The sequence below is a fragment of the Grampus griseus genome, assembly GCF_964374135.1.
Source record: "Grampus griseus genome assembly, chromosome: 12".
Lineage (NCBI taxonomy): Eukaryota > Metazoa > Chordata > Mammalia > Artiodactyla > Delphinidae > Grampus > Grampus griseus.
Genome location: NC_139006.1, coordinates 48,476,127 through 48,489,204, shown reverse-complemented (window position 1 = coordinate 48,489,204; position 13,078 = coordinate 48,476,127). Strand labels below are relative to the sequence as shown.

Sequence of the window (13,078 nt, the reverse complement as noted above, 5' to 3'; positions counted from 1 at the left end):
ACATTCCAGTTTTCTTTTTTGTCTCACCATTCAACCAAAATACCTCTGATTTAGGTCAACAGTGATTTCCACATTGCTAAATCTAATCATTGTTTCTTTGTTCTTATCTTCTTTAACTTACATGTAGCAGTTAACCAAGTTGGTTATACCCTTATCTCTGGAAACTTTTTTCTCTTGGCTCTAAGAACACATACTATTCTTGTTTCTTTATACTTTTCTGGATTCTTGTTCTCAGTTTCCTTTACTGGTTTCTCTTTCTCTCTCCACACTCCAGACATTTGAGAATCCAAGGGCTTATCCTCTTATTATAAGCTTTGTATATGTAACTGCCAACCCAGTCTCCATTTAGATGTCTAGTGGGTTTCTCAAGCTTAACTTTTCGAAAATTAAACTTGATATCCAATTGCATTATACCTGCAGCCTTCCGTATTTGAGTTTATGACAATTCAGTCCTTCCAGTTTTTCAGACCAAGACCGTCAAAATACTTATTAAAATTATGTATGCATTTATGTTGGGAATTACTTGTCCAAATATGCATATGTTCAGTTTTCACAGATCATGCCAAATTTTTTCCCAAAATTGTTATACATTTTTCTACTCAGACCACCATGTATGAGAATTCCAGCCTCAGATTAATAGCATCATCTAATATTATCTTTTATTTATTTTTAACTATTGTGCTTTTGTTGAATTTGTCCTACTGTGGTTTTAAATTTGCATTTCTACGATGACTTATGAGGTAGAGAATTTTTAAAGCAATTCATTTAAAGCAATTCATTTAAAGCAACATTTAATGTTTTAATCTATCATAGAGTGTTGGACTCAGATTTCTCCTCCACATTCTGGTTGTGACCTTCAATTTACACCTTTTAGATACTCAGTTATCTCATCTGAACAACTAGATGTGTGTTAATTTAATATGTTAATAATCTACAAGAGAGATTAGGGTTTAAGGTGTTGATTAAGGGGAAGTACTTCATGAAGTTGTTAAAATTATTCACTGAATTAGTTCAAACCACCAAATACACTTACGTGCTCTCAGATTTGTAAATGGGTGATCAGCCATTAATCTTTAATATGGGCTTTTCTGAAAACTTCTCACTTCCTATTAATTCAATTAGAACTTCAAGTCTTCTTGGGTAAAAAATTCATGTTTCTACATGACTTTTATGATTGAGAACTGCATCAAAGATTACGATATACCACAAAGATGTTTTCTCATTCAAAAACCTAAAATGTCCTAATATAAATTTAAAATAAGTATTGCACATTAGGGGAAAAAAATAAATCCAACAAAACTGAAGCCATAGAATACACCCTTTAATCATGCCAAGTTAGATGTGTCTCATTTTCTTAATGACTTGGTTACAACTTTATCTGAGAAATGCATTCAAAATATGTTGCAGTATCTAAAAAGCTTGATTAATAGCTTTTTCATGATTATTTACTAAGCAATAGTAATGAGTGGGTATGAAAGCTTGAATATCACTTCGCTAAGTAATTTGGTAGTTTATGAAGAAAATTTTTGGAAAATATTTCAGAGGCTTCTTGAAACAAACATTTATGAAAAGTCTATTTTCATTTGGTTTAGAAATTAAGTCTAATGTTCAATTACCTTGTTAATTTATATACAGGTAAATCATCTTATAATTTCTTGAACTTCTCATCTTAAAGTTATAGCATCAGCCCAAATATTCCTTTAATTATGGATAGTAATTCTTCTAAAAATTATATTTAGTATTTCTTTTGGTAAATTGAATACATTTAATACTACTTTTTTAATTTTTATATTAGCTGTTTATTTCATGAAATCGTTTTTAATTTTATTTTTAAAGTTACTCTTTATGGTATATAATATTGGATTTTAACTTACAATAACAATAGTTTCTTTTTTAAATAAGTTAGTTGACTTAAGAAAATTGTTAAATGTATAATAGTACAGGTGGTATAGTATGTAAATGTGAATAAAATAATAAAGAGGATTCAGAAATGGTTTGGAAAACAATGTTCTTTTGAATTATTTGCTTTGTCATTAATTTCAGGATTTTGTTGCCTCTTAGAAATATTGGCCTTGTATTTTAATTGTATAATTCAGTGGTTTTTAGTATATTACAAGTTTATGGAACTGTAACCACTATGTAATTTTAGAACATTTTAATTATGCCCAAAAGGGACCCTATACCCATTAGCAGTCATTCTCAATTCCTTCCTCCCCTCAGTCCTTAGCAACCAACAAATTTACTTTCTGTCTCTATGGATTTGCTGCTTCTGGGCATTTCATAGCCATGTTGTAGAATCTATCAGTACTTCATTCCTTTTTTATGTCTGAATAGTATTCCATTGTATGTATATATCACATTTTGTTTATCCATTCATCAGTTGAAGGGTGTTTCGGCTGTTTCTACCTCTTGGCTATTATGAATAATGCTGCTATTAACATTGATGTACAAGTTTTTGCATACATGTTGTCATTTCTCTTGGTTATATACCTAGAAGTGGAATTCCTGGGACTATACATACTATACTATACATACTATACATGCATACTATACATACTATACTATACTAAACATACAATATAATTGTATGTTTAACATTTTAAGGAACTGCCAACTATTTTCAAAGTGACTGCAACATTTTATATTCCCACCAGAAATCTATGAGGGTTCTAATTTCTTCATATCCTCAGCAATAATTGGTATTGTCTATCTTTATTATTAAAACCATCCTATTGGGTGTGAAGTGGTATCTTGTGGTTTCGATTTGCATTTCCCTAATCACTAATGATATAGAAAAAATTTTCATGTGCTTGTTTTCCATTTGTTTATCTCCTTTGGAGAAATGTCTTTTCACATCTTTTGACCATTTTAAATTCAGTTGACATTTCATTATTGAGTTGTAAGTATTCTTTATGTAGCCTGGATATTGGACTCTCATCAGATAGGTAGTTTGAAAATATTTTCTCCTACTCTGTAAAGTGTCTTTTCACTTTTGATAATTCTTGAAGCCCAAAAGTTTTTAACTTTGATGAAGTCTTATTTGTCTATTTTATCTTTGGTTACCCATGCTTTAAGTGTCATATCTAAGAAACTGTTGCCTGAACCAAAGTCACAGGATTTATGTCTATCTTTTCTTCTGATATTTTTATCATTTTAATTCTTACATTTAGGTCTTTGATCCAATTTTAGTAATTTTTGTATGAAGTAGGGGGTCCAAACTCGTTCTTTGCATGAGGGTATCCAGTATTCCCAACAGCACTTTTTTAAAACACTATTTTTTCCCCATTGCATTATCTAGACACCTTTGTTGAATTCAGTCAGTCATTGATTTATTTAGGGACTCTGAATTCTATTCCATTGATTTGTATGTCTTTCCTTGTGCCAGTACTACCATGTTTTGATCACTGTACCTTTGTAGGATGTTTTAAAATCCAAAAGTGTGAGCCCTTCAGTTTTTTTCTTTCAAAGATTGTTTTTGCTATCCTGGGACCTTTGGGTTTTCAAATGTATTTTAGGATATGCTTGTCAATTTCTGAAAAGAAGTAAACTAGCATTTTGAAAGGGGATTGCATGGAATCAGTAGATCAATTAAAGGAGTATTATCATCTTCTAATCCATGAACAAAGGTGTCTTTCCGTTTATTTAAGCCTCTTCAACTCTTTTCAACTATGTGTTATAGTTTTCAGTATATAAATTTTGCACTTTTTAGTAAAATTTATTCCTAATTTATTAATTTTGATGCTACTGTAAATGAACTTTTGTTCTTAATTTCATTTTTGGATTGTTAATTGCTATTGTATGGAAATAAAACTACTTTTTCTGTGTTATACCCTGCAAGTTGCTAAACTTATACTAGACTCTAGTAGGGGTTTTTTTTGTAGATTCATTAGGATTTTCTATGTATAAGATCTGAAAATCTGCAAATACAAATGCTTTTATTTCTATCCTCCCAATATGGAAACCAGATTATTTATTTTTGTTGCGTAAATACTCTGGCTAGAACCTCAAGTACAATGTTAAAAATGATAAGAGCAAACATCCTGATCTCAGATGATAGCATTCATTTTTCATCATTAAGTATAATGTTTGTTTTTCATACACTTTTATATCAGGCTGAGGAAATTTTGTAGGGTTTTTTGTGTTGTTGTTGTTAAGTGGTTTCATCATGAAAGGGTGTGGAATTATGTAAAATAACTTTTCTATATCCATTGAGAGGATCAGGTGAATTTGATTCTGTATTATATGAATATAGTATATTACATTAAGTGATTTTTGCATATTGAAACAATCTTGCATTCCCAACATGAATCCTACTTGGTTGTGGTGTATAATCCCTCATATATTACTGGATTGTTTGCTGCTATTTTGTGGAGGATGTTTGTGTTTATATTCACAAGTGATATTGGTCTATAGTTTTATTTCTTGTGATGTCTTGGGCAGAATTTGGTATTGGGTAATATAGCCTCATAGAATACTTCTTTCCTAATTTTTAAGAATTTTTGAAGAACTCTTGTTAATTCATCTTTTCACATTTAGTAGAATTCACCAGTGAAGCAATCTACTCCTGGCCTTTTTCTGTGTGGGAAGATTTTGATTATGAATCTCTTTACCTGTTATATATGTATTCGGGTTTTCTATTTTTTCTTAGTCAGTTTTGGTAATTCATGTCATTTTAGTAATTTGTCCATTTCATCTTGTTTATCTAATTTGTCGGCATCAAATGATTTATAGTATTCCGTTATAATCATTCTTATTTTTGTGAGGTTAATAGTAATGTCCCCTCTTTAATTTCTGATTTTAGTAATTTGACCTTTTTTTTCTTAGTGTATCTAGTTTTCTTAAATTTCTTGACTTTTTCAAATTACTGTCTTTTGGTTTTATTAGGTTTTTGTTGTTGTTTATTTTTTTGTATACTAGGACTCATTTGTTACCACTCTAAACTTTATTGTTTTCTTTCTTCTACTTGCTTTGGGTTTTGTTTGCTCTACTTTTTGTTTCCTTTAGATGTAAAATTAGATTATTGGCTTGAGATCTTCTTTATTACAGGCGTTAACAGGTATACATGTGTTGCTCTAACTTTATCCAAAAAGTTTTACTATGTTGTTCTTTAATTCTCATTCATCTCAAAGTATTTTCTAATTCTTGAGATTTCTTCTTTGACCTGTTGGTTATATAGGAGTATATTGTTTAATTTCCACATGTTTTTGTATTTCCAAATTTGATTCTGTTACTGATTTCTAATTTCATTCCTGTATGGTTAGGGAAGATACTTTATATAATTTTAATCTTTTAAAATCTAATGTGACTTGTTTTATAGCCTAACAGTTAGTTTACCGTTTGTCCCAATCATTGTCTACTGTCTCAGGTGGCCACAAAGTTAATCAATTGCCTGTGCTACTTAAAATTTTGACAATCATGGCTTGGGAGAAAATTTCCTCGTGAGATGTTTTGTACTGGGAGAGCTCTGTATCAAGAAAGTACAGATGTCCTCGCAGATGGAGTCATGCAAAAAACCACCAGACAGGTCAAATAATGACAGTTCTGTGATAATGAGGCTTTGAAAGCATTCCAGATCAGTTCTGCTGCCTCTGGTGGCTGCCCAACTGATGGGTTTCTCCACAAACGTGTGCTGTTCAAGGCTATCATGGACCTGGAGTAGGACAAGTTAAAACACCACAAAGCTCATACCTCTTACTCAGATTAGACTGATCTTGAATAGGTGCTCCCTATTTGCTGGAAACCTTCACTTAATTTCCAAAGTTCTGAAAAACGCTGATTTTGACTCTTTTTTTGGCCAGTTTTCTCATTACCTTTATGGAGAAGAGTTTTCAGATATTCTTAATGCACCATGTCTACTGATACCCTTCATAAGGACTATATGTCAGAAAATTGGGGTTTTATTTTACGTTTTTCTCAGTCTTATTTTCCTTCATTCTTGTTTATGGTATGTTTTTCCACACAACTTTTGTAAAATATGCCATCAGACATGTCAACAAATCTTGGTTTACTTGACAAGGTGACATTATCCTTCAGCCCAAGATTATACAAATAAACTCATATTGATTAATAATTTCTACTGTTTTGTGTTTGCATTTAGGTTTTTATTAATCTGAAATTTATTTTTGTTATAATGTGAGTTAGATGTGAAGTAGAAAGATAACTTTGTTTTTCTTTTTTAAACAGAGGTTCTACATTCTTCCAATCCATTAATTAAAGTAAATGATTTGTCTGTCACTGAATTCAAATACCATTAGATCTATTTCTGGGCTCTTGTTTTTCCTTCTGTTCTTTATTGTAATGCCAAAAATAAATAGTCCTTAATGTAATGGTATTATAAGATGTTTTAATATCTGGTAACGAGTTTCCAACATTATTCTTATTTTTCACATACCTCTTGGCTAGTCTCACATACCTTTTCTTCCATATGAATTTCATTTCATGAAGTTTCAAAGAGAATACTCCTTTTTATCATGTCTTATATTAATTTTGAGGTAACTGACAGTATATCCTATTAAACCTTTCTATGAAATATCATTTTTTCTTGATTTAAGCTTTTAAATAAGAATTTTTGTTTGCTGTATTATAGGTCCTCCCTTTTGTGTTGAATTTATTTCCAGATACTTTATATTTTTGACAAAAGCTTTTAAATATTGTCACAATATATTTAACAGATTATTACTCTTATAGATAAAAGCTATTAATTTCCTTATGACTTTTTTCCAAAAATCATTTATTGTAGTTTTAAATAGAATCTTCTGTCTTCCTGGGTATTCAGTCATATCATCTAAAATTGAAGACATTATATTTTCATATTCAATATTATACTAGTAAAATTTAGTTTCATTATCTACTTGCATTTAGCTAAATTTCACAAAACAGGATTAATAACAATGGTGATGAAAGATAATCTGGTTTCATGTTTTGAGTTCAGTGGACATGGGTTCAGTATTTTATGATTTATTTTGATATTTTATGTTCATTCTTTATATTATATTTGGGTGTGTTTTCCTTGTGCTAGTTTAAAAATTATGGAAACTAGATAGTGAATTTATCAAATGGCTTTTTTGTGAAGTGTTGGCCATATTTATGTTATTTTCTTTTTTAATTTGCTGGTGAGAGCAAATATTTAAATTTTTGAATTTTTATCAATTCTTATAACTAAAATACATTCTATTTTATCATGATTATGCATTTGTATACTGTTAGACTTGATTTTTGCTATATTTTATTCAGACTCTTGCATCAATTTTCATAAGTGAAAACAGCCTATGGTGTTATTTTATAATATTTTAATCAATATTATGTTATCGTTGCATAATTTGAAAGATAATTTCTTACTTTACAGAAGAGTGGAAAGCTCCGTAGTTTACTGTGTGTGTGTGTATGTATTTTTTCCTTAGCTAGAAGATTTGAAAAGAGTTTATGATCAACTAGTCTGGAAGAAAAAAAATTATGAAAATGAATATTTGGAAGCACTTAATAATTTTTATGCCACAGTAAGTTGATATTTCCCTATTTCCCACTAGAGCTCCATTCTCTATTCCCAAGTATTAACTCATACAACTAAAAGTAATTTCATTATTACACATTTTTTTCTTTTTCTTTTTCACTCAAAAAGAAAAACCAATGTGTAATAATGAAATTACTTTTAGTAATTTTTATTTTAAATCATTTTTACTTAAACATGTATAAATGATGCTTTTTTTAAAGAAAAGAACATGGGATATTGAGCTTTCTAATATCGCAAAAGATTCTTCAGATGTCTCAAAAGCATATTCTCAATTGATGGAAGAAAATAGAAGACTTGAGATCGATATTGAAACTATACTAGGTTATATCAGTGACAGGTAATATTGCAAATATGATTTTCATTCTTATATAGCATATCTAATATGTTAAATATAATAAATCACTTCATTTTGTGTTCCTGGGGTGGTATGATGGTGTTTGCGTTTGTCTTTATAATTAGCTTAAGTTTTATTTCTATCCCAAATGTTGCTCTTTTATCATTCTGAATCCATTTAGAAAAATCAAAATAATGAAAAGGAATTCATATCACTTCCCTTGAACATATTCTCTTATACTTAAAGATACTTTAGAATGTGTCTAACCAAGCTCGTGATCTCCTTCAGACAGTACTCAATTCTTCCTTGAAGCTACTAAACTAGATTTCTTAGCTCGTAAACTTATGAGTTTTCTTGATTCCCCTTTCTGTTTCAACCCTCATATTCAACATGTTAACAAGAAATGTTCCACATACTAAACAATTTTTTAATTTATCTGTTTCAATACTGCACCAGCACTCTGGTACAAGCTATTATCATGTCTTGCATGAACTTGTGAACTGGTGATTTCCAAAGCTGGTTTTGTGCAGTGTTGGTGGTGTAGTGGTGAGCATAGCTGCCTTCCAAAGCTGGTTTACCTGCAATAACTGCTCCCTTTCTAATCCATTATCTACATTGTGGTAGGTGTGTTCTTTTTTCTTTCAATTTTTTTAACACAAGTATTATCCGTTTCCCTTCATACTTTCATTAATTTTAGCAGGGGTGAGGGAACAAAAGCCCCTCTTTAACGAACCCCACAAGGTTCCTGAGTAGGCAGGAATGCCTGGCTCTGCAGTCTCCTGTCACACCTGGTTCAGCCTTATTATTTGGTTCAAATACAACGGCTTTACTTCAATTTCTCCTATTTGTCACGTTTTTTTCCCAGCCCTTAAGGTGTTTTTATGCTAATTCCTTTTCAATAAATGTTTTTCCTCCACCTTCTACCTAGTTAATTACTACTTATCTTTAAGATTACAGCTGAGAAGTCAGTTCTGGGTAGCTTTCATTGACTGTCTAGTTATATCCAATTCCTCTATTATGTGTGTATATGGCATACATTTTTCCCTTCATGTCGCTTGTCATATTTGCAGCTTTGTGTCTGTAAATATTTGACTGGTGTCCATCTTCCTCAACAAATGGGAAGATCCATGAGGGCAGACATAAGCCATGATCATATTTTCTTCATCATTGAATTCTCATCATCAAGCATAGTTCCTGACATGTACTATGCTATCCATCATTAATTATTGAAAGGAGGGAAAGAGGAAAGAATGGAGAGAGGTGATGATGATACTGGACAATTGTGTAGGAAGTTTGGTAAGATTTCTTAGTGCTTATTTTATCTTTGGATGATAGAATGAAACCATTTGTAAAATTTATCTGTATGTTAAATATACTTTTTTAAAGAAAGCAAAAGGAACATTATTTTCTAAACGATAACCTAAAATTGTAGTTGTAAACTTTATTTTATTAAGAAAGAGAACCAGAGGCGAAGAAAAATCTGAAGGGTGGGTAAGCTAATGACGAGACAGCTCTGGAGAAAAGGAAGAGTGTGAGAGTTACATTGTATTACATTATCCAGCACCAACGAGTACCTGCCAAGTCTTAGTGGTATAAAGGTTTATTTCTACTTGGTACTGCAGCTTCGCTGTGTCTGCTGTGTGTGTGATTCATGTAATTTCTACTTCTCAGATGCAGGGTGAAGGATGGGATCCTTCTAGGGCATGTTGCTCTGGTAGCACAAGTGCATTAGTGAGATAACTCAGTGGCTCTGTAGCTTCCACAGGATGATAAATGTTACTCCTGCTCACACTCCACTGAACAAAGCAAGTCATATGGCCAGGCCCAATGTCAACTGGGTGGGAAGTCTAATCCTGTTAAAAAGAGAGATAATGAACAATTGGGAACACTAGTACAGTCTATCACAGGCAACGGGAACGTAGCAGCCCTGGTTGTAGAGGATTTCCATAGTATGCATTATGCTTGTTCAGATAACATCTTAAGATGTCACTTGTTTTTTTTTCTCAATTTGTACTTGAAACTAAAAATTAAATGGATGATTTTAGCAGCAGATTACACAGTGCTGAACAGAGAATTAGTGAAAAGTTTGTAACATGAAGGAGAGATTAAGAGATGTGCAGGCAAGAGTCACATCTGCCACATACCTACGTGATGTTCCAAAGGAAGAGAAAACAAAGGACAGAGGCAATATGTGAGCACATAATCAGCCATTCATCTTGTTTTTTCAAGTCTCTTACTAAGGTGGATGAATGGATAGATAGATAGAGAGAGAGAGAGAGAGAAAGAAAATAGACAGATAGATGCAAAAATAATTACTCATTTCCAAATTTCATTTGTTTTTCTTCCAAATCTTCTAAGTCATTTTATGATTCCCTGTTTGATGCAAATACTTAAAGCTTATCTTTTACTGCTTAAACATAGTATGAATATTTTATAATCTGTATCCAATAATGTAAATACCTGTAGTCTTTGTAATCTACTTCTGTATATAATTCTTCTAGCTGATGCTTTTGCTGTCTCTTTTCCCTGTGCTCTTGGCTATCTTTACTGTGTGTTGTCCATTTTCTTCTGGAAACCATTTGTGGAAAATCTTTGAGTCCTAGGATAAAGTTGAGTTAATCATTTGCATCCTCATATTTTTGAAAGCGGTTCTATTTTGCAATTTGTGTCCTTGGATATGCCCAGACTTCTTTTTTCGTTTCCCAAACCATGATATTCAAGCTCTATTTTATCAAATTTCCAGGGCATTCAGAGCAAAAGTATCTTGTATGATCTTTTTATCCCTTTGATTATAATGCATATTTAGTGTAGAAAAGAAAGTGTAAAATGTTCAAAAACAGATTGAAAACCTAAAATCATGTCAATAGATAGAGGTGACACTGTTAATATATTACTGATTTTTTCATTCTTGATGAACGTGTGTTCTGATTTTATTCCCATAATTGAATTTTTTGTCACATTGTTATACAAATTTCAAATACATCATTTAAATATCTGTACAAAAGTCTGTTATATTAGTGAACCTTGATTTTTGCCAGGATTACTCTAATTTTTATATTCAGGTTTTTATTTTTATGACTTACTGTAAGTACATATATTATGTTCAGAAATCTTAGCATCATTGCTGTTTAAAATTTTTAAGTAGATTTATAGAAGTAGATTGGCTATAATATTTTAAAATTTCTAACCCCTCTCTAAAACTGCTTTCCAGAAATATACCACTTATTGAAGCTGAGCAGTTCATGAGCTTGTTTTGCTATGCACTTATGCTAACATTAAGTACTACTATTGTTTTAAAAAAAATCTATTGCAATACAGTAAATGAAAAAATATATTCTCAATATTGTTTCAAACTCCATTTCTCTGATCACTAAGGAGGTGGAATATTTATACATCCTCTCTTGAATTCTACTTTTTCTAAACAATTATTGTGTGCTTCTAAGGAAGAAATAAAGAATTTAGGATTCAGAGAGGCAAAATAGCTAACCTAATTCCCACAGCTAGCACAGCTGGCATTTGAAACCTGATTTTCTATATTTTGATTCAGGATTTTTCTTATGTCATCTTTTGGAATTTAATTTGACTTCAGTTTAAATGGCCTTTAGTGAACACTCAAATATGCTTATTAACATGTTAGTCCAATAATAATAATCGTTAATAGTAGATCTAACATTGAAACTGAAATTATCTTAGGGCACAGGTAAGAGTGTGGTGAGTTCACAGAGCTGTACTTTTGACTGTGTAGCTGGAGCTCAGAGCAAGTGCTTTACCTGACTTGTGTTTGTGTATATGTGTGTGTGTGCACGCACCCACGTGCATAAATTCGTACACATGTGTTTTTGTGTGGCAGGCAGGCAGGGACAGATATTGAAGGTAGGGAACTAAATGTCAGGTAATGAATCGTTTTAAGGGGTTTGGAATCTGCTGAAGAGTATGGAAATCCACTAAAAATCTCGTATGGTCAGATTTCTCTTTTAAAGACATATTTTAGTGGTAGTTGGATGAGGTAAGGTTTGGGACCTCCCTTCCTAAGGGAGGATATTTTTTAGTCTTGTTGCATGGCTATTTTTTCTTTATGTGACCCAAGCATTTGTGGCTATCTCTTTTTGAGGTTCAAAATCCCACGCTCTTGATTCTTCCTTTAACTTTCTGAAGCTGTTCTTTCTAGGAACCCTCGTTTATCTCTGCTGGTCCCCTGATAGATTAGCTCAGAATTCTAAACACAGCCCATTTGCATTCTTGATCTACTCCCTATCACAGGAATGTTACCTACTCTCATTATTTTAACATGTATCATATTTTTACTTTACTTTTTAATTTCTACCCACATCCTTTATTTCTCCTGATAGTATCATTTTGAATATCTACCCTCTCCCCCAACATCACATCTTGACACCATTATCTATCAAGTAGGTTGTTTCAGGCATCATCCTATTATCCCTCTCTACCATCTTACAGCCAACATCTTACCAACTTCTGTTAAGTCTGTCTTTTAGATGTTCGTCTCCAGTAGGTGCTTTCCTTTCTGTCTGTTTCAATTACCAATGAAATGAACCAGGTCCTAATTGTCTCTTTTTTTTTTTTTTTTTTTTCAGTACGCGGGCCTCTCACTGTTGTGGCCTCTCCCGTTGTGGAGCACAGGCTCCGGCTGCGCAGGCTCAGCGGCCATGGCTCACGGGTCCAGCCGCTCCGCGGCACGCGGGATCTTCCCGGGCCAGGGCACGAACCCGTGTCCCCTGAATCCGCAGGTGGACTCTCAACCACCGCGCCACCAGGGAAGCCCTCTAATTGTCTCTTAATTGGAATATTAAATAGGCTTCCAACTGGTCTACCTCATTCCAAGTGTGAGCCCTCAGATTCAGCATATAGAGCATCACTGGTACAATTTATCTACAAAGGATGAATTATTATTTACTTTCAAAAGCTTTAAAAATTTTCAGAGGCTCCCTACCAGCTATAGGATAAAGCTTCCAGACTGATAAATTAGAAACAGTAATCTGTCACCTTCACAGCTCCAGACATCTCTTACTACTCCCTTCCATGATTTTTTAATGTTCTAGCCTATTAAAATGGTTACATATTCAAACTCATATTGTTTTAAGCTTCAGTCTTTGCAGTCTTTGTCTCTAGTTTCCTCTGCTTCCCTTCTTTTCCTTCCTCCACCCCCTCCTTCTCCTCCTCCTCCTCTTCTTTTTTTTTTTGGCTTCGTTTTTTAAATATGGTTAATTGAACAT

General features: G+C 32.4%; 1 protein-coding gene across 1 annotated transcript in view; it reads left to right on the top strand.

Moving 5' to 3' along the window:
* The window catches only part of CCDC178 (coiled-coil domain containing 178), a gene marked incomplete at both ends in the record, with an annotated part of 378,504 nt that overhangs the window by 88,428 nt on the left and 276,998 nt on the right, over window positions 1–13,078 (top strand). Inside the window, 2 exon segments of the mRNA XM_082667126.1 lie at window positions 7,401–7,463; window positions 7,711–7,847. Coding sequence (XP_082523252.1) covers window positions 7,401–7,463; window positions 7,711–7,847 — 200 coding nt within the window.